The following is a 20,032-nucleotide window of genomic DNA, read 5'->3' on the forward strand; positions in this document are numbered from 1 at the left end:
CAGAATCATGGCCACTGTCAGACCATCGCTGATTGTTTCACCAGTGTCTTTGAGGGCAGCAACAATATTCTCTGCACGTATGATATAATCAGTTACAGAATCACCAGGGCACAAGCTTAACGAAGTCAGTTCAGTGTACAAAGTTATTACTCTGGGTTTGCCTTTGGGCATATAATGCCCCCTGAGAATTCCTAACGCCTTACGCCCATCGTCCCTAGCATCTCTCATAATCAAGGATAAGCTGCGGTCATCTATATATTGTGACATCTCGGCAAAAGCCTCAGCATTCTTAGCTTCATCTACCTTAGTAGGATCTGTCTCTGAGTTTTTGTATACGCATGTGTCCGAGAAACCGCACTTCCCAAATTTCATATTTTCGTTCGTCTCCATCGAAATAAAGCCTTCTTCTGGGCCCATAACCTGTTGTGGTTGACATCATGTAGCAGCTGGACGGAGGATGATATTACATTTTGAGAGATTGGACGGATAAAAGATATATAAAAATCGACAGAATAAAATCAACTCTTCATTCTCTTTTAGTAACACAGGAAGTAAGAACCTGCTTTATTGCACATGCGCAGTAAACATACAATCAACCAAATACAAATAGCGAGGTTTAGATCCTCAACACCCGTAGCGACGCGTTCCCGTACCGCATGGCTATCCGATTTAGCATCTACCGTTCCGGAACGACATCAGCGCCTCTAGTGTCAAGATCGTAAATTTGCCATTCTTGATTTTGGCGCCAAACGAATCCAAAAACGCGTTTTAACAATTAAGAATATATCAGCTACAAAAATTCGTTATTAACTGACTGGTGAAGAAACATACACAAATATCTAGGCTAGCAGGTGGAAAATTCAATTATTATTTCACCACAAAGAGCTGCGATCTGTACGCAGATATGAGACCGCTATGGGGCGGGGACTATTTCTTTATGGGGCCTTATTGTTCAGCGTCTCCAAGGAATTCTATTTTTAGAGTCCAATGGGGGGGGGGTTGGGGGGGGGCCTTCCCCCCAATGTACTGACTAAAACCTGTCACTTTCAGAGATCGGGGGAGGGGGATTGGGGGACTCATCCCCCAATGTACTGACTAAATATGTCAGAAGGACGGGGGTTTGGGGGGCTCCCCCATGTCAAACAGTTGTGTGAGTTCACTAGAGCTTGCTCTTTACATATTAAAATAGATGTTACGTCCTGTTAATGGGGCACGTCATCATCGCGTATATTTGGGAAAAACTCCCTAACGAGACCTTTAAATACATGATGTCCCACATCCGCACTTCAGTGGCGCCGGTGTGAATAAATCTACTTGTGTGAATGGTCAATGGCTCATGACGTCATGGAATAATTGCGTCACGAGGAAGGAAACAATGGGATTCACGTCGGACGTCGTAACTGTGGGTGCGGCGCGTCAATGATGCAGGATCGGCCAACGCGCGGCCCATATGGAATGCGACAAAACTGTACCGGAACCAGAATTGTCATGGGCCTTCACAATTTTTTCCAGATATGATGGACATGATGGATATATGAATTTTGTTTACACTTTACATAACCATTACACTCACTACGTTGTGCGAGTGAAAATAAAACGTTTTTTTATTAGAAGAATCATTTGTATATATAATGCTCTGATAAAGCTCAGTAGATATGACAAACATACACACGGGAATCACTAAAAAATGTGTCCGCTTAGAACTGGTTACATCACGAAAATATCTCTACATCCCTCGATGTGTACATGAATATGTACGAAATCGCTCACAGCGAAGGAATTTATTCACATTTTTCATCTCCAAACCCGGCTAAAACCTTCGGTAATAAATCTTCATCTACGTTTCTACGGATAAGTGCCAGCCGGTACTGCATGATGTAGTCAACTTCTCTGTATCACCCTGTATGATCACACCGCTCCGTAGTTCAAATAGGCCCCGTGTGGTGGCGTAGTAAGCGGAGCGCTGATTGGTCCATATTATGGGTGAGTGGTGGGCGTGTCGTGACGTGCATGCCTATATTTGGGAGATCAGTAATGTACACTGGAGGCGAGGTATGACTGGGTTGTTCTAAAATATAGATTATTGAATCGGATATGCGACTGATTTCTAAACTACCGTAAAATTCCGATCTGATCATGTAAAAATAAGCTCCAAATATTGATTCGTAGCCACCTTAGTTCAAATGGCATTATTTCATGTTTTTATGCATTTTTAGTACTGATTCCAAGGTTTATCACTGGTTTCAAGGTTTCACTGGTTCCAAGCTTTATCACCTACCGTTGACGGACAGGTAGGCTCCATGCAGGACCCAAATAGGTACAGGCGAGATGATTTGAACTGACTGCGGCATTGCCCGGCGCATTGCGGTACGCTGGTGGCCTTATGATTGGTAGCGTATTTTGTGCATTGCCTCGGCGCATTGCAGTACGCTGCTGGCCTCCTGATTGGTGGCGTATTCGTGGTGCAGTGGCGCAGTGACGTATTCGTAATGCAGTGGCGCAGTGGCGCATTGCGGTTCATTCCCTGTATCCTGGTTGGTTGTTTCCTGGATATAAACTGCCTCTCCCTTGGCAGCGGGAGTTCAGTTCAGTTAGTGGAGTTCAGTTCAGTTAGTGGAGTTCAGTTCAGTTAGTGGAGTTCAGTTCAGTTAGTGGAGTTCAGTTCGGGTTCCATCTTAAGTTCGATAAGTTTCGACAAGGCTCCAAGAGATGAGAGTAATAAACAACACGTACGTATAACAACATTCTCGTGCGGATGTTCTTCCTTCTTCCATCCATGAGTTAGTTCCCCAAGGCAGAAACCCAGGAGATCGGAAATGGAGCCCGATAACAGCACATTGAGTTTGTACCGGTTCTCACGGACCGGCGAGCATTTAATTCATCAGAATTACAAGTTTCGTGTTAACACGAAGACACGCGATGGTGGCCGATATTGGAAATGCGTTGTCAAGACCTGCAGGGCTAAATAAAAGCCACAACATATACGAACAATAGGTAAATATTATAGAGGACCTTATCTTTATTCACGGTGCATAATGGCAGTTATGGTACTTAATTAAAGAATCAATACATTAAATACACTTACCCGTACGGCCATTATCTTCATAATTACTATGATTGCATTAACGAGTATTTTGTGCATAAGTAAGCTTTATTACAATACGATTAGAAGATGTAATTAGAAGAAGACCGGTTAAAAAAGGTAACTTTCATTCCTCCTTGGTGCTCAGATGATAATGTTGTTAAAGTCATTTCTGCCTGATAATTCTTCCTTGTTGGATTTCAGATTAACCCATTCAGCTGAACACAACCACCTCAACATGAAGGCGAAACTACACTGTAAAAAGTGAGACACTATCGGAACACCGGCTCAACATTAGATTGAACATTTCCTCGCGTTCTCTCGTGTGCTTAACGTGTTCTCGTGATTTATATATGTTCTAGTTCTGTTCGAGAGAAAATTGTCTGTGCCACATGTGTTTCCCGCGTGTTCAAAAATTGTCTTTCTAAACCGGCAACAGTTAAGTAACGTTACCAGAACACCTGCGGAGAATGATGAACGGGATAGGCGCAGCGCGGAACACCCACTAAACGGCCGCCGTGTCTCGGGAGTGTTCTGTATCCGTGATGCATCATGAAGCGTTCCAAATCTAGTCAAGGTCAGTCGACACGCGTCTCTGCCAGCAAAAAGGTATAAGCTCGTGTGGCCCTCAAATCCTCTAAATTCACCCGATTTCCCGATTCAATGAAGATGTCTCCAGTTGGTAACTTCGGAGAGTAAAATGCATAGGTCCTTTTGACATTCTCGGTTGCCCACATCGCACTCGCACCTTTTGGCAATCCTGGCCTAAAAAAACTGGCATGCCCGGTCACTGTGACAACTGGCATTAGGACTATCGGTATACATGACATACAACATGTACAAATGCCACAATGCATTGTGGTGTATGATGGAGGCTGCGCGCTGCTCGTGCATGGGCACGCGCCCTAGTAGACTATAGGCCTATGTCATTGTCTTGTCATACACCGGTACCGGTATGTCAAACAGCAGCTGTTCATTATAATGTGTATATTCCTGTACCTAGAACCCATGCATATTTATAAAATAACCCCCGGCCCTGCTGAGTGAGAGGCCGTAGGGATGATCTGTTTTGACCTGGCAGGCTTACAAGGCGATAGCCTGGCCCTGGAACAACCTGCTGGCATTCTGACCCCCCCTGCAAAACTGGCAATGGTGAGTTGGTTCAAAACCTGGCACTGGCACTGGCAGTAGCCTATTATCGGATTCTTGATTGGGAATTTATCATGTAGGTCGTAGGCCTAAGTATTTAGTATACCATACGTATAATACACTTAGTGTTGGAATCAATGGTTTGCTGCTGTGAGATACGAGATGTGTAAAAAGTGCTTTACAAAAAATGATGTATCTCATGATTGGCTGGTCCGATTTTGATGAAAAAAAGAAAATTTTCTCAAATAAAAATCAAGTGAAAAATAAGTTGCGCGGATGCCAACTTTGGCTCGGTTTTTTTTGGGACAACCTGTTTTAGAAGATGTCCTCTTCTGAATAAAATCATTGTGCGGTAGGGATGCCATGGTGGTAGGCTTTCAGACCAGGGATCCACCTGGAGTATGAAAGGTAGACTGCAGCCACTACTGCACTCAGAGTCCTAATAAGGGAATCTGATTAAATATAAAAATTTAAGTTGGTCCCTTTTAGTTTTACAGACACAATCATGTTGCAGGCCTTACTTATCTTCATACCCTGTATTTCTTGATACTAAGTTGAAACCTATATTTTAGTATATTTTCTGGTAAGAACACTGCCAGTGCCAGTGCCATAGTTTTGAACCGACCCGGGCAAGGATTTAAATCGGTCTACTGATTTATTTTTTCTCTTCCAGATTGATTAGGCTTAAAATTCTATTCTGTAAAATTAGAAATGCAAATTCTTTTAACACAGCAGGCATTATTCCAATCTGTTTTTCAATAAATGAAAGTGAAATGGCGTTGAATAAGGGAGTAATTGTCTTCTTATCTGAGCAGGTTGGACAGTACAATGAAACCATTGAAAAGTGTAGAGAACTGGGTATCGAAGTGAACAGAACAGAGACAACAATTGGAAGCTGGGGAATAATAGTTAACAGCTTCACATCACTTTGCATCATTATTATGTTTTGCTTAACACAGAAATTCACGTTTAGCATCCTTTGGATTTAGTATCATTGCCTTAGGTGGGTGACTTCAATCTGTCTGGTTCATTGCTTTTTTGTAGATCAGAAATATCATAGCCGGAATTAGTATCCGTCATGGGTGACAAAATCGAATGTTCTCTTTGTAACTTTTTTGCCTACTCCCCAAAGGCTTTTGAAACTCACATCATTCATTCCCATAAGAACAGTAAGCATTTCAGCATTTCCTGCTTCTTGTGTGGAGCTACATTTACAAGATATAATTCATACATTAAGCATAGAACCCGGTGGCACCCAACCACTGTCTGTGGTGACAGTAATAATAGCAATGAAAATTTGCAACCTTCTAGCAGTTTAGATGACAATAATAACGTGTGCCAAGAAAGTGGTGAGCCTGTAGAAAACCACGAAAATGAATGCTTAGATGACGATATTGGCCGAGAAAGTGGAGAGCCTGTAGAAAACCATGAAATGGAATGGGAAACAGCTGGGATTACTGCACAATCAGTTCCATTATCGAAACTTGCTGCAGCTAAATATTTACTCCATTTAAGGGAGGGTCATGGCATTTCCCAACATGGTATGGAAGATATAGTACAAAATACACCATTGTTCCTTTCTGCTCTTACAACTGATATGCAGCAAAGAATCTTTCAAGAAATCCCAGATCTCACACCTGAACAAAAGGAAAAAATCAAGAGCAAATGCTCATTAGAAGGGATTTTCTCGGGCCTAGAAACTAGATGGAAACAGGACAAATTCTTTGAAGACCACATGGGATTAATTAGACCAAACCGTGTGAAAATTGGCACTAAAATTGTCAGGAAAAAAATTGGTAAAAAGATAAGACATTGCACCATTCCAGTGTTTGGATACTTTGTTCCATTTCTTGCAAATCTCCAGTCATTATTGTCTTTGCCAGAAGTCTTTGAAGAAGTTAAAAAAAGCCCTCACCAATATCAAGATGACTTAATGCATGATGTATCAGATGGTACATGCTATTCTGAGCACCCTTTGTTCTCTAAGTTTCCAAATGCCCTTGCATTCTCATTTTACAATGATGATCTGGAAATTTCAAATCCGATTGGGGCACATGCTAAAAAGCACAAAGTCACGGTATTCTATTGTGTATTATGCAACATAAGGCCCGAGTTGAGGTCGAAATTGACATGCATTCAATTGGTAGCTGTGGTTAAGCGAACAGATTTGAAAAGATGTGGTGTCAAAACCTCCATGGAGAAGTTGCTTGCAAACTTCATACAAGAAATGAATACTCTCTACCATGGATATGAATTCAATCTCCCTCAAGGACTGTATTTCAACAGGGGAGGCCTACTATTTTACACTGGGGACACACTGGCTGCCCAGGAAATAGGTGGCTTCAAAGAGGGTGTTGGGAATGCTCAAAGCCCATGCCGCTCATGTAATGGTATGAAAGATGACATGCAAAATGCATTTGTGGATTGGGATTTTCTTGAAAGGGATGACATTGAACACAAACAGAGATGTGATGCTCTTGAAAATGCCACCACATATCTTGAGAGACGAGAATTGTCTAAGAACTCTGGCATCAATCATATGAGCATTCTTGCACAGATCACCGACTTCTCCATTACTAAGTGCTTGCTTCATGATATAATGCATGTTCTCCTTGAGGGAGTCTGTAAACTGGAGACCAAGCTTCTTCTTCAGGAGTTGGTTAAGAAGGATATAATTACCATCGCAGGTCTCAATAGTATTATTATCAACTATTCCGTCTTTCTTTCTGAAGAAGAATCCCGGGATCGGCCACAACTCATAGACCCTAAGCAAATGAAAACAATTGATAGTAATTTACGCCAGACAGCACAAGAGATGAAGAATTTAATGATTCATCTTCCTTTCATGATTGGACACCTCATTAAAAGCAGTTGTCCATATTGGATGAATCGGCTCAGATTGCAATCTGTTGTCATTTTATCCCTGTCATCAGTCAGTTGTGAGAGTACGGTCCACCAGCTCCGAACCCTGGTATTTGTCCATAACGAGAGTTTTCTAGTTCTCTACCCTCATTCTTCATATATTCCAAAGCTCCACTATCTCGTCCATCTCCCGAGTCAAATATTGAGGTTTGGTGGACTTCGCCTTAGCTGGTGCATGCGGTACGAAGCAAAAAATGGTTATTTCAAAGGTCTAAAGTGGAAAAACTTCAAGAATGTCCCCAAGACCATGGCTGTTAGACATCAACTAAATATCTGTTATGCTCAACAGGGGGTTGGTCGAGGGAAATGTTTGAATTATTTGGATCATAATGTTGAAGTTTCAGAAGGGGTTATCATCTCCAATTTTCCATTTCAAGCTGACATTCATAGTCAGTACATGGCTTTCATTGAGACGAGTGAAGCAACACTGGCCAGTGAAGTACTTCTCTCTAGGAAAATTGTGATCCATGGACATATCTACAAGCCAGGTGTAGTTCTTGTACATAGCATGGATATGTATAACTGTCCACAATTTATGCAAATAAGACATCTTGTAATCTACAACCAGGTTCACTTCTTTGTAGCAGAACTGCTAGAACTATCTTCTTACAATGATCACTATGGATCATTTGCAGTTACTTCAGGGACTACAAGTGTTGTTGGTCGTATTAAAGGCCTCAAGTATCCGTGGCCATTGCCAGTGAATAATGTGAATGGAATCCTACATGTTGTTCTGTGTCATACTGGAGTTGTAACTTTGTTCTAGGCCATACTTGCATTAGGTACTGTGTCCCTGTATGATACGAAAAGGGGGCACAAAACGAGTCGAATCTTCTGAATGAATAAATGACCACTCGCCAAATGAGAAATTATTAGCAGATTGGAATCCACCATGTCGCTTTCTAAAGATTTGCATTCATTTACAGTTAATCAGAATGACCTTAATGAAAGTCCGCTGTCCCACGATTGATGGAAAAAAAGTCATGATTTGTGCATCATCACTCAAGGAACTGATTTCTAAAGGTGCAGTAAATTTTTGTTCAGTTTTTGACAATTTACAATTTATTAGGCCATGAAGAAGAACTTTGATGTCGATCTTTGTTATTGAACCAGTACCCAAGGATGATAAATGAATTTCTATTAATTGCCTTTGACAGTCACCCCTTATAAAAATCCATCAACAGTACACTACTGAACACTACTGAATACTGCAGAGAACTATCGTTTTACTACTGGGCTTAAAAAATTCTACAATGCCACTGGTCTTCTCAGTAGTAAACTACTTGGTAGTAAATCTGCTTAGTAGTATACTACTCAACTGACAGCTTTACAACTTAGTAGTACATTTTAGCTCAGTAGTAATAAAGTACCTAGTGGGTCTACTCTGTAGTATACTACTGAAGTGAAGAAAAATGGTGGCTGGTTGTTTGTACTTCATGCGGTAGTCGCACTGGGACGCACCTTCTGCTTTTATGTGTTAAGTTCAGCTTTAATATGAAAAACTGGAGTTCGACAAAATTGATTGAGATGAAGTAAAGTTGGCGGTATCACTCGTACGATAATTTGAATAGGGATACTGAAATGTTTCAGGGAAGAAGAAGTTAGCGATACCCATGGAGACGCTGTCACAGTTGTGGCTGATGGAGATGGCTATGAAGTTGATGACGATGATGTCTTGAATGAGCTTGTGCGGATGTCGAAGACGGATTTCAAGTTTCTTCGTTCTGGAGAAGAATGGCAATCTACCCAGCCCATGATTACCTATAATAGTAGGTTACCCATAATAATTGTATTGATAAGAGAAAAACGAAGCTGAGTGTACAGACAATAAGTTGCTAAAGATTAAAAAATATATTCTTGAAAATTTCTTTGCATGGTCCCTGTGGTTTGTTTCTAAAATCACAGCCCAGGAATATATAAATTCTATAATCCAGACATCTTAGAAATATAATGGATGCTGTATTTTTGTTTTGTGGCTGTATGAAATAATTCAAACATCACTGTGAAGAATCATTGTTTTTGTGAATTAAGGTCAACGTGGAATTTATATGCAAGCGAGTTTAAAATGACCCATCAACACACACAGTTACATATTTCATTAACTTAATCCAATGAATTCCTAATAGAGTTTCTCCTATATCCTGACAGTTCATACCCTTCTAAAGTTCCCAAGTAGCTCTTTTGTATAGGCATTGTTGACGGGACAATAACCTGCCTTTCACTTGGCATGAGTGCACAAACCTAGGTGGGCTGTTCAGCTTGCCATGAAAAGGATCATCGGCCTGTTGTCAGTAACCTCATGGTGTGTACATTTCCTGAATATTTCTTGGGTCATCTCCCTCTAAATATTATCTAATGGGTGGAACTGTTCAATGAACTTTTTGGCACTTTTGAATGCTTGAATACAATGGACTGGGTGGATAGTTCTTGGTGTACTATCCTTACTCACTCCAAGGGCACAGTTCCTCTGAACAGTTCGGAAATGGCAGCAAGAAGAAACAGACGAGACGCGGTCACCGACGCCGAGATTGCGGCCTACCAAGAGGCAAATCATCGTTTCGGAAATGATAATGTGCGGATAGCTGCCCACATGGCGCAACGGGAGGTGTTGACGGAACACGCCCGCAACATATATGCGGGTCCTGTACAGGGCGTGGCCAACCGCCTGCGAGTTGTCCGCCGGCACATACAGCGAAGGCAATTGGTGAATGGGCATTTGCCGGAGGACCCAAATCGGCGGGACGACCGTTTTGCTTTCAATCTAGAAGGCCTGGTTGATCCGAGGGAACTGCAGGTAAGTAGCCAACAACGACCTGATCACCGATACGCGTCAGGGTTTTAAAAATAGCCCGAAATCTTTAAATTATTACCTAAAGTGAAATCCTTTGACAGGTGTCAAAATACTTCCAGGCATGATGAGAACTAGGGCAATTCTATTTAATCAAGGAAGCATTTTAGACCTTGATGAGCTTTACCAGTGCAGTTTAAACAATTAATTTTTAACACCCTGTATAATCCCAGGTGAACCCCCATTGGAATACTAAAAGTTGTTTTCCATTTGCAGGATAACATGAACAATGCGGCTGAGAGAGAGGCGGCGGACCCCCTGGCAAATGAGGGTGAGGCAAACAATCCGGAAGATGGTGGAGTTGCCCAAAACAATCAAGCAGAAGGTGGTGATGGAGCCGGATTTGAAGACAATGTCAATGAGTTGAACCAACTTCCAAGGTAAGCCAGCATCTATGGTTGCCAACATTTCAAAATATTAAATTGATCATTGGCACTAGCAATGTTGCCATCAATTTTTCAGAGGCTGGTGCTACTGAAAGTGTTAACTCGTCCAGAGACTCCTCATGATCCTTTACTTGAGACAACTCTTCTGCGTAATCGTCAATCCTTCCGCATTAACACCAGGACCTTTCCTTTCTTCACAGGGGTGGACTCAGACAACTGCAGGTGCAAAACCAGGTGCTTTTGCAGAGGATCCTGACGAGACTAGAGGCCAGGCAAGATCAACAGGATCACCTCACCAGGTTGCTCATCAACCGCCTGGAACCAGCCGACCCCAACAATGGGGCCAATTAATTGTATTTGTCTAATAAATATGGTAAAAAATGGTAATCCAAAAGTATAGTTTTAATGATTAGGTTCTCAGCAAAATTGTTATTTGCACCATAATCTCTGTTCCATCAGTGAGGTTTCGATCTCCGAGGTTAACATAAACGCCAACGGTAATGATGTCAAACTCTATTGAAATCCATTGGAACATGGCCTGTTGGCATTTACGCTAACGTCAGAGATCTAAACCTCACTATTTGAACACCTTGGTTGAAAGACAGATGACAGTACCCTGTCTACACACAATTTATTATCCTCAAACATGTTCGTTCGCATCACAATGTCCCTTCGAGTCAGATGTGAATGTTACTGACCACCAGCTTATCCAAGAAGAACATTTGCTCTTCTAAATGAACCACGTCGCATATTTCGAAGACCAGCGGCGCATGAAAAAATCGGCGGCACAGTTTTCCTGCGGTGTCGTGATCTTGCACATGACCTGAAAATTTTGACATCGTGCAAGCAATGTTCTACCCTAACTCGGGCTGCACGAAATTCCCTTCCTCGGCCACCAGCAACTAGTAAAGGATGCTCATCAGGATATCCCTGGTCGGCTAGTATGGAATGACCATGAGGGACATCAAGTTCGGGTATCATCCTGTCAATGGAATGGAAATTAAATTATGGACTGCGTGCAAGAACAGGGTGTCACAGAAAACCTTCTGTAGTTGTTCGTTGGCTCAAAAGGGTTAATCCGTTGTCACACAGCATAGCGCAACAAATCAACATTGATTCATACGGGTTTAACAGAAGGGCGTCTTCCAGGCAAGAGGGAGACTTTTTGAGAACCCTGTATGCTTCTTTTACCACAGTACTGATGACTACTGATAAGTGCAGTGATTTTGTGACTCGAGGGATTTTTGGTTTTGTTTCTCGCATCTTTCCCTTTCATTTCTGTACAGGAGTACCATGCAGATTTTGCCAATAGTGGCGGCGTTGCACGTCGTTCTAAAAGTGCTTGTCTTAAAGGGACACATGCGAAAAGTTATTTCACGCCGAGAACTACAGTACTGCCATCTAACGGCAGTGGCAGCAGGCGTTTTCCCCCTAAGATAGAATGCTTCTAAAATCACCGCATGTCATAAATGCGTAATGAAACAGTCTACAAATAGATCATAGTCGCTATACACACACTGTACACATGTGTAGTTGTTGATTTTGGACCCAATTCTGTGGAAATTTATTGGGGAAAACACGTGCTGCCACCTGCCGGGAGACGGTGTCTGGCGTACAAAAACTTTTCGCAAGAGTCCCTTTAAGTCAGACTGGTGTTCTTACCGATATGCCAGGGCATCTGTGGTTGAACCTTGAAATCCTGGGCGACACATGATGACGTAGTTTTCTGCGTCGACAACCATTTGGGAATTCATGACATGACAATGCCTGTGTCCAGCGAAGAACAGTCTTTGCAAGTTTCCCCTGAGTGGCCGTTGGATGGGCTGTGGGGTGCCATCAATTATACCGACACAGTTACCAGGAAGTCGTCTCATCATGGCCCATTCCTGGCGGTTCGGCCACCTGACGTATCGCCGGTAGGTTGAGAAGGCTATGACTGGTAATAGCTTGGTAATGGTTTCGGAAATGTATTTCTCGCTTACTCCAAAAATTACTGAAAGAATGGCATAGGATGGGTATTGCCTTGCCCAAACGAGAAAGAGAAGTAATTTGTTTTCAGGGGAGAGAGGTCCGGGACGTCGAGTGGGAACCAGGTGATCACGAAAAGTATTGAACATATCATTGAAGTCGTTTCTGGTAATCCCTGATAGGGTAAAGAAAAGTCGTGGCCGGCCCTCCAGATAAGCAAGGACGTCGACACTAATGTGATCTTGGTAGTATATGCCAAACAGAGCGTTATAGATGTCACCGATATTGGCTTCTGCTGTAACAACTGCAGCCACAGCCAGAGTAAAATCCTCCAGTTGTTGTTCATTTATCACATAGGCCAAAATCAACATGTTCTCATTATCAAAATCCATGTTCAGTACGGAACGGCGAGTCAAATTCTATGGCTGACCAAGGTAGAGGTGGAACTGGTTTCGTAATTCCCAGAGAGGGACAGGCCCAACAGCATGCGCGTAATTTATACTGGGATGAGGTCAGACAAAAAGGGCATGACAGCACTATTCAATAACCCTCATTAATAGCTTGGACAATATGGTCTCCACAAAATGAATGTCTATTTCATGATCTATAAATTGGCATTGTCCCGTAGCAAGGCCTGATACAAAGGAACTTTCGAGGGCTGTGAACTGTCGGGATTTAGGAGAAACTCTAAAAGGAATGGCCCAAATGTTGATGTGCTGCCACCTGTCCGAAATCCCAGCAACTAAACGTCCCAGAACAAACTGTCTTCGATGTCTTGTGTCGTCTGCTGCAGAAAATTTCTCCACACAGACACAGACTCCTCGGAATTCCCAAGAATACCATATTTTTACACGAATTCTTTGCTTTCTGACCATTATTTCTGATTTTATAGTTCAGCAAATATCTTCTCCATTGAGAAGTCATAAAATTTATTGTTTAAAAACTTACCTACAGGTGAAAAGTACATTTTTGACAAAAATTCATAATCATCTCTTTTACCATAATCTCATTCACAGCGAATTGTCAGTCACAGACGAGCTTCAAACCCAAAGTGTCAGTCAGTCAGTTATTTCAGGGGGTATATCTTAGTAAAGCAACTTATAGCACCATTAAATTACACTACCAGCAGTATTATTCCCCAAATCTTAGCAAGTCATTCAGATAGGTTTGCAAGTCATTCCGCCTATTCATCATAAAATGGAACGCAGTTATGCCATGAAGTCATTGTTAGCTAACAGTAGTGTTACAATCACAGATGCAATGGATGTAAACATTGTTAGTGTCAAAGAAGTTAATCATGATCACAACTATGCCATCACTACCAAGTCAAGTTCTTCTCGTCCTTCGATCAATAACTTGAAGACAAATTCAGGTGAAACAGACCACAATTCTACTGGCCCAGATTCGGCCAACACCAAACAACAACCAGCGGTCATGCCATTGGTAACAGATGCCACCGATACCACGCATGGTTTTGATCACAACTAGGCCATGCCCACGCAAAGACGGTTTTGTCCTGAAGTCTGTGTCAATGAAGCACTGACCAAGACCGAGAACTTAACACAGAGAATAAATAAACCGGATCTGCGCATATCAGAGATGGGCACTGGTGGCAAAAAAGCACCTCTGAATGTAGTAGTAAAGCCAGCATTAAAGGGCATCAAGAAATTTACCCTTGTAGTACAACCAGATGGCTGGAAATTTGTGAGAACTGCAAATAAAGAGAAACCAAAAAAATCACAACTTGTTGCAGAACCACTGCAGAAGACAACAGAAACTTTAGCCAACAATGCTACTGCTAGCCAAAACGTGAAACCACTTTCAGCGCCAGGCAGCCAAGTTCCCGTTTCACCACTCCCTGTCCCAATGGAAAGCAGCATCTATCAGAACAATAAATCCAAGCCCAAGGAAAAGATCCCAATTCCAATGTTTGAAAGCCAGACAGACACCCCCCAAGACAAGTCCAATTCTCAGTCACAACCATCGATAAAACCTAGGCGCCGAACCTATGCAGATGTGACAAGAATGATCACCAACCGAGAAGACAAGTCGGACACAACAGCACAACCATTGGAGAAACAACGAAAAATGGCAGAACCACCGACGATACCATACACCGATTCCCCACTAAATATGACAGAAACAATAATGAATGCGGAGGAACATCCACATGCAGGAAAAATTATGTCTGATATCATCACGCGAATGTTTGCCGGACAGACAGACACCCCCAAAACCAAGTCTAAATCTCAGTCGAATTCGAGGACAAAAGAACAGCCAGGTAAAACTGAAGATATTCATTACAAGTTCTAAAATTTCAGCTGATGATGTCACAACTACCACTGCACAACAAGTTCCATCAACTTCCTCTACTTCCCCTTGTTAGGACAATTAACACACTCTCCTTCCCAAACATAGATTTTAAGATTTTACCTGTATCTGGTGACGGCAACTGCTTCTTTCATTGTTTGAGCTTGGCTCTACACGGTCACAATTCCTTTCATGAGAGGTACAGGAACCAAATCTGTACTACCATCTATAAAAGATGGGAAGACTTCGAGGATCTAGTGACGCTTTGCCATGAACTACCAATAGCAAAGGAGGCAACTCACAATATCTACTGGAATGAAATGGTTCAAAAAAGTGGATATGCTACAATAGCTGAAGTACAAGCAGCCAGTCAACTGTTAAAGTGTTCATTTGTGATCTGGATAGAAGGTGAAAGGACCAATCCTTTGACAGGTGACAATGAGCTTTGTCACAACCAACAGATCATTGAATACCAAGAAGGCAATGCCAGAAATATCAATAAAGATATTCACCTTCTCCTTAATCATCAACATTTCAGTCTTTTACTCCAGGAAAATTTACCTTCGTCACTACCACAGCCCCCAGTCATCCAAGTGCCCAACATCACAGCCTCAATTTTGCCGCCAAAGAAAAAACAGCCATCTGTCTCCCAATCCAATGCACATGAGGCAATGCTGGAAGCCAGAAGATATGGGGTACCATTTAACATCCCAAGTGAAACAGACACAACTAAAGAAAGAAAGGCATGTCTTGAAAAAAACAGAAAGAAACTACGAGCCAAACAAAGACAACTTGATATTTCCGAGGCACATAAAATTCCAGAGGCCGCACCAAGTACAGATGACAAAAAATTTGACAATGCAATGGATGCCATAAGAGCTTTTGAACTCGAGCAACTGGGCTAGTTCAGCTTTTGTGAAACTTGCAAAGAGCGCCGATTAGAGGTTAAGATGTCAAGAGGGAATGTTTGCCTCAGGTGTCACAAGGACAAGAATGTGATCAAAATGTTTTCTACAGAAAACAAAATGGATCCAATGGATACACCAGAACAACTTAAAAACCTCACCATGGTTGAGCAACAGCTCATTGCACGCATTTCTCCATGTATAAATGTTCACATGCTCAAGCATGGTGGAATTGGAGCAAATGGGCATTGTGTTGCCTTTCCCCAGGCTGTAAGTGAACCAGGGCAAATTTTTCCAAGATTGCCACATGAGATAAACATCATAAAGATGCGCAGGAAAGGCAAAGGTGACACCAGTAAAGAGTTTAGAGTGCACAGATTTAAAATTCAGGCTGCACTGATTTGGCTCAAACAAAACAATCCTGTGTATTTTGATATAGCGATCTCTCAAGAGCGACTGGATGCACTTCCAATTGATGGTGAACTTGAGATCCCTACTGTCGAATTTAATTCAAATATAACACATCAAAATGATTTAGGACCAGCGCCAGCCCAAGTGAACATTGAAATTGAAGATGACCAGGGAACAACAAACACGTTCAGGGGTACTTTTACCTGAGCCACCAGATGATGTACGAAAAAAAGTAGAAGACATTGTAGAAGACATCCTTGGACCTGATCATGGGGCAGTCACTTCTAACAGACAGGGAACCTTTTGTATACCATGGCCTACAAGAGAAAACAAACCAATGTCAGAACATACAACGAGGAATTTCTTTACAATGGGATTTCCCTGTCTTTTTCCATATGGCACAGGGGATTTTCACATGAATCGTCCAAGGACTTGCTCATCTATGTCAAATTGGGCAGAACATCTTAAGTGGTATAAGGATGGCCGCTTTGCAAAGCACCAATATTTCAAGTTGATCGTCCACAACATCATCATTCGAAAACGTGCTTTGGACAGCTCAAAATACGTTGTGAAACAACAGCTTGGTGACAACCATTTCACCATTGATGAACTTCGAGACAAATTAAACTCCGGAGATCAGTCGATTGTGAAAAAAATACTGTACTTCAGTGCAAGTCTTAGGGGGTCGTCTCAGTACTGGGCACAGCGTTCCAGGGAACTCAGAAGTCTAATACAATACCAAATCCATGAGGAAAAAGGACTCCCTTTTTTTTACAACTGGAAGCTGTGCTGAATACTATTTTAAACCTTTAAGACGACTCTTGAACATATACATTATGGAAACCACCGGAGAAGACATAGACTTGGAAAACAAAACTCAGCTTTTTAGCGCCCTACAAGACAACACCCACATTGTAGGTCATTATTTTGACCTGAGGACCAAGTCTTATTTTGATAAAGTAATGGGCCCTGTTTTCGGCGTCAATACCTATTGGTACAGACAAGAGTTTGCCAAGTCCAGGGGCATGATCCACTGGCACGGGCTATGCTGGCGGGAAGATCGGGAACCACACAACCTGATGTATGAGGCAATCCAGAAAGGGTTAAGCAGTGAAGAATGTGCCAATGATCTATCCAACTGGGCTAAATCCAATTGTTCACTGACAGGTTGCCACCCAGCCACCAAGATGTTGATGGATGTCTGTGAAAGTAAGGCAACTCTCCTTGACGACCACCTCCAACTGACAAACCGCATCAATATGCATATGTGCTCAGACTACTGTCTGAGGCATGTCAGAGGAAAAAAAGTGCGGGTTTGTCGAATGGGCTTTGGAACCGAGGAGGAGCCAGGCCGCGAACTCCGAGATGTCCCAGCAATTGTCCTTGATCACAATAGAAACAAGAGGCTAGAAATGGAACGGGATCATCCCTCAATGGTGCAGCACTCCCGACTGCACATACAGGCTTGGAGGGCCAATGGTGATCTCTCCATCATTGTTTCAGAAAGCCAGCCAGAGAATCCGTCCATCAATGAGATTATTGCCACAGAAAAGTATGTCAGTGGCTACGCCTGTAAAGGAAATGAGCCAACCGGAGCTGTCGCAGATATCTTCAAAGACATGGTTAACTCAGCAGACTCAGCAATCACAGATGCCAAGTCTTTATGTTCGAAGCTGCTGATGAAAACTGTCAAAAGAGATGTTTCTGCCATGGAAGCCTCATATGAGCTCACATCCTTGCCATTGTACAGGTGTAGCCACCAGTTCCAGTCGATCAGCATTTCCGGATTTCGAACTCAGGAGAGGTCTGTCTCCACTTTAACTAAAAACACCCCTCTCGATAAATACCTTGCCAGGGATAAACAGGACAATGCTTCCTTTTACAACTTCATGTGTAGAGGAGGTAGAGTACCAGTGATCAATGGCAGCAACACAAGGGCATCATGGCCAATGAATGAAGATTATTGCCGCACGATGCTGGTTTTGCACTGGCCAAACTGGCGACGCCTTGAGGACATCAAGGAGAACAGAACATCTCGGACGGACAAAATGACCAGATTTCTAACTATGGATGAATGCCCCAATTTCCTTAGGGCGGATATAGAAAGTGCAAGGCGCCATGACAATCAGAACCAACAAAAAGACAAAGATGAACCATCAGATTCGGAGGATACTCAACCAAACAGCCAGTTGCAGCCAGAATGGATTGACTTGGTTCAGCCCAACAAGGACTTTGAAGATGAGGTACATGACTTCATTTATGATGACGGAGGTCCAGACCGTGATTGGAGTTCTACATCTCTTCAATACCCACTAAGTCTAGGCGTCAATTGGCTCGATAGACTTCAATCATTAAAACCAAATATCGAAAGCCTTGAAATTCCTAAAGTTGATCTCCATACCATGAATGTTGAGCAACAATTTGCCTTCAACATAGCAATGCAGACACTTATGGATTACAAGGATGACCCCACTTCATTTACTACACCGCTAAGATTAGTTGTAACTGGAACTGCCGGCTCAGGCAAAGCATACCTGATCAAGTGTCTTGTTAAAGCAATAAGATTGCTTTTCAACAACAACAAATCTGTTCAAGTTGTCTGTCCCACAGGCAACAGTGCTAATCTTATTTCAGGAGTAACACTGCACAGTTTTTTTTAAGTTCCTTGTTCGAAAAAGTCCACTGAGGAAATGCGCCCACCAGATGGTAGTCTCGGCGATCAAATGCAGAAAAACTGTCGAGATTTAGTTGCCTTATTGGTTGATGAACGATCCCTCATTGGATGCAGAACATTGGGTTGGATGGAGTACAACTGCTCTTGCGGTGTTTTGGTAGGTTCTCAATCGGACCAGAATTGGGGAAATATTCCAGCTGTCGTTTTTCTCGGAGATGATGTTCAATTACCACCTGTGTGCGACCAACCAGTATACTTCACCAAGAATGTCTCCAATCCAGCGGCAATGCATGGTACCCTTATTTGGCAGCAGTTCATTACAGTCGTGAAACTGAACACCATTATACGCGAAAACCAAGACCAGACACAACTCAAGGACACCCTATCAGCTTTAAGGATGTACGAAGCCACTGAAGACCAGGCCAAGTGGCTCCAGACATTTCAGTGGGATCAACTGAGGGTCACCCATGGAGCAGCTATGCTAGAAAAAATGATGGATAGGGGACTTTTTGTCTTTCCTTCTCATGCAGAAGAATGGCAACACAACAAGGCCATGCTATTGAGGGCTAACACAAATGCTCCCATTGCAAAGCTCATTGCTTTTTCAGAAGGTATTCATAAGGGCCTTCCAGCTGACAAAGCAGGTGGTCTCTTACCAGAGTTATATCTCTGCAAAGGAGCGAAGGTTATGTTGACCTCAAACCTTGACGTCGAAGTTGGTCTGTACAATGGAGCAATGGGAACTTGCATCGATATAGTTTACCTAGCTGGTAATAACCCAAAGACAGCATTACCAGATGTTGTAATGGTCGATTTTCATCAATACACAGGACCACCATTTCTTGATGAGCATCCACACATAGTACCTTTGGTTCCCATACAGCGGAGAATGGACTGTGCCTGTTTCTCCTGCAAGAGGAAGCAAATACCCTTAAGACTAGGATGGGGTACAACTATACATCGATGTCAAGGTATGACAGTTGGGGAAAATCAACCAAATAGATACATTGTGATCAGTCCAGGAAGTAAGGCTTTCGAGTCTGGGAATCCTGGAGCACTTTTTGCAGCACTGTCAAGAGCCAAGACTGCTGGTGACAATGCCAATGACCCTGACTTTGCCTGGAATCCACAGGTCCTGGTGAATGTTGACCGAATTTGCCATGTAGTAGTAACACCAACAACAAGAGCTAGATTAGCAGAAATAACAAGGCTGCAAAAACTGGCAGAAGACACCCTTCTAAAATATGGAAACCTATTCGGAAACCAGCAATGTATTGAGTACATTGACAACATTCCACAGCCAGCAGAGGAGTAACTAACATGGAGTTCATCTGTAAATCGTCAGTCTCTTGGCATTCTCTGCTTAGGAAGGATCTA

The 20,032-nt window shown here is 42.5% G+C and overlaps 2 protein-coding genes across 4 annotated transcripts; both read left to right on the forward strand.

The window, feature by feature from the left end:
- Positions 1–3,506: 3,506 nt before the first annotated feature.
- LOC135483693 (uncharacterized) lies at positions 3,507–10,762 on the forward strand. 3 transcript variants are annotated; one of them, XM_064764689.1, is made up of 6 exons: positions 4,219–4,234; positions 7,531–7,641; positions 8,080–8,176; positions 8,744–9,947; positions 10,218–10,381; positions 10,588–10,762. In XM_064764689.1, exons 4-6 carry the CDS (start codon positions 9,561–9,563, stop codon positions 10,736–10,738), a joined length of 702 nt encoding a protein of 233 aa, XP_064620759.1. In that variant the 5' UTR covers positions 4,219–4,234; positions 7,531–7,641; positions 8,080–8,176; positions 8,744–9,560; the 3' UTR covers positions 10,739–10,762. The 3 variants fall into 3 exon arrangements, with proteins under 3 accessions (XP_064620761.1, XP_064620760.1, XP_064620759.1); XM_064764691.1 differs by lacking the exons at positions 4,219–4,234; positions 7,531–7,641 and adding an exon at positions 3,507–3,659; XM_064764690.1 differs by lacking the exon at positions 7,531–7,641 and having other exon boundaries at positions 4,132–4,234.
- A 6,055-nt stretch (positions 10,763–16,817) lies between these two features.
- Positions 16,818–18,641, forward strand: LOC135482899 (uncharacterized). The gene has a single exon (XM_064763380.1). The coding sequence runs from the start codon at positions 16,818–16,820 to the stop codon at positions 18,639–18,641; it is 1,824 nt and encodes a 607-aa protein (XP_064619450.1).
- The last annotated feature ends 1,391 nt before the right edge of the window (positions 18,642–20,032 follow it).

This window comes from Lineus longissimus, chromosome 2, assembly GCF_910592395.1.
Source record: "Lineus longissimus chromosome 2, tnLinLong1.2, whole genome shotgun sequence".
Classification (NCBI taxonomy): domain Eukaryota; kingdom Metazoa; phylum Nemertea; class Pilidiophora; order Heteronemertea; family Lineidae; genus Lineus; species Lineus longissimus.

What these genes read in the sequence shown, in the direction of transcription:
- LOC135483693 (XM_064764691.1), top strand. Translation starts at nt 9,561, where the DNA reads ATGGACTGGGTGGATAGTTCTTGGTGTACTATCCTTACTCACTCCAAG. An exon ending in TTGATCCGAGGGAACTGCAG is followed by an intron (nt 9,948 to 10,217) that starts GTAAGTAGCCAA and finishes TTCCATTTGCAG; the next exon opens with GATAACATGAACAATGCGGC. An exon ending in GAGTTGAACCAACTTCCAAG is followed by an intron (nt 10,382 to 10,587) that starts GTAAGCCAGCAT and finishes CTTTCTTCACAG; the next exon opens with GGGTGGACTCAGACAACTGC.
- LOC135482899 (XM_064763380.1), top strand. Translation starts at nt 16,818, where the DNA reads ATGGAAACCACCGGAGAAGACATAGACTTGGAAAACAAAACTCAGCTT.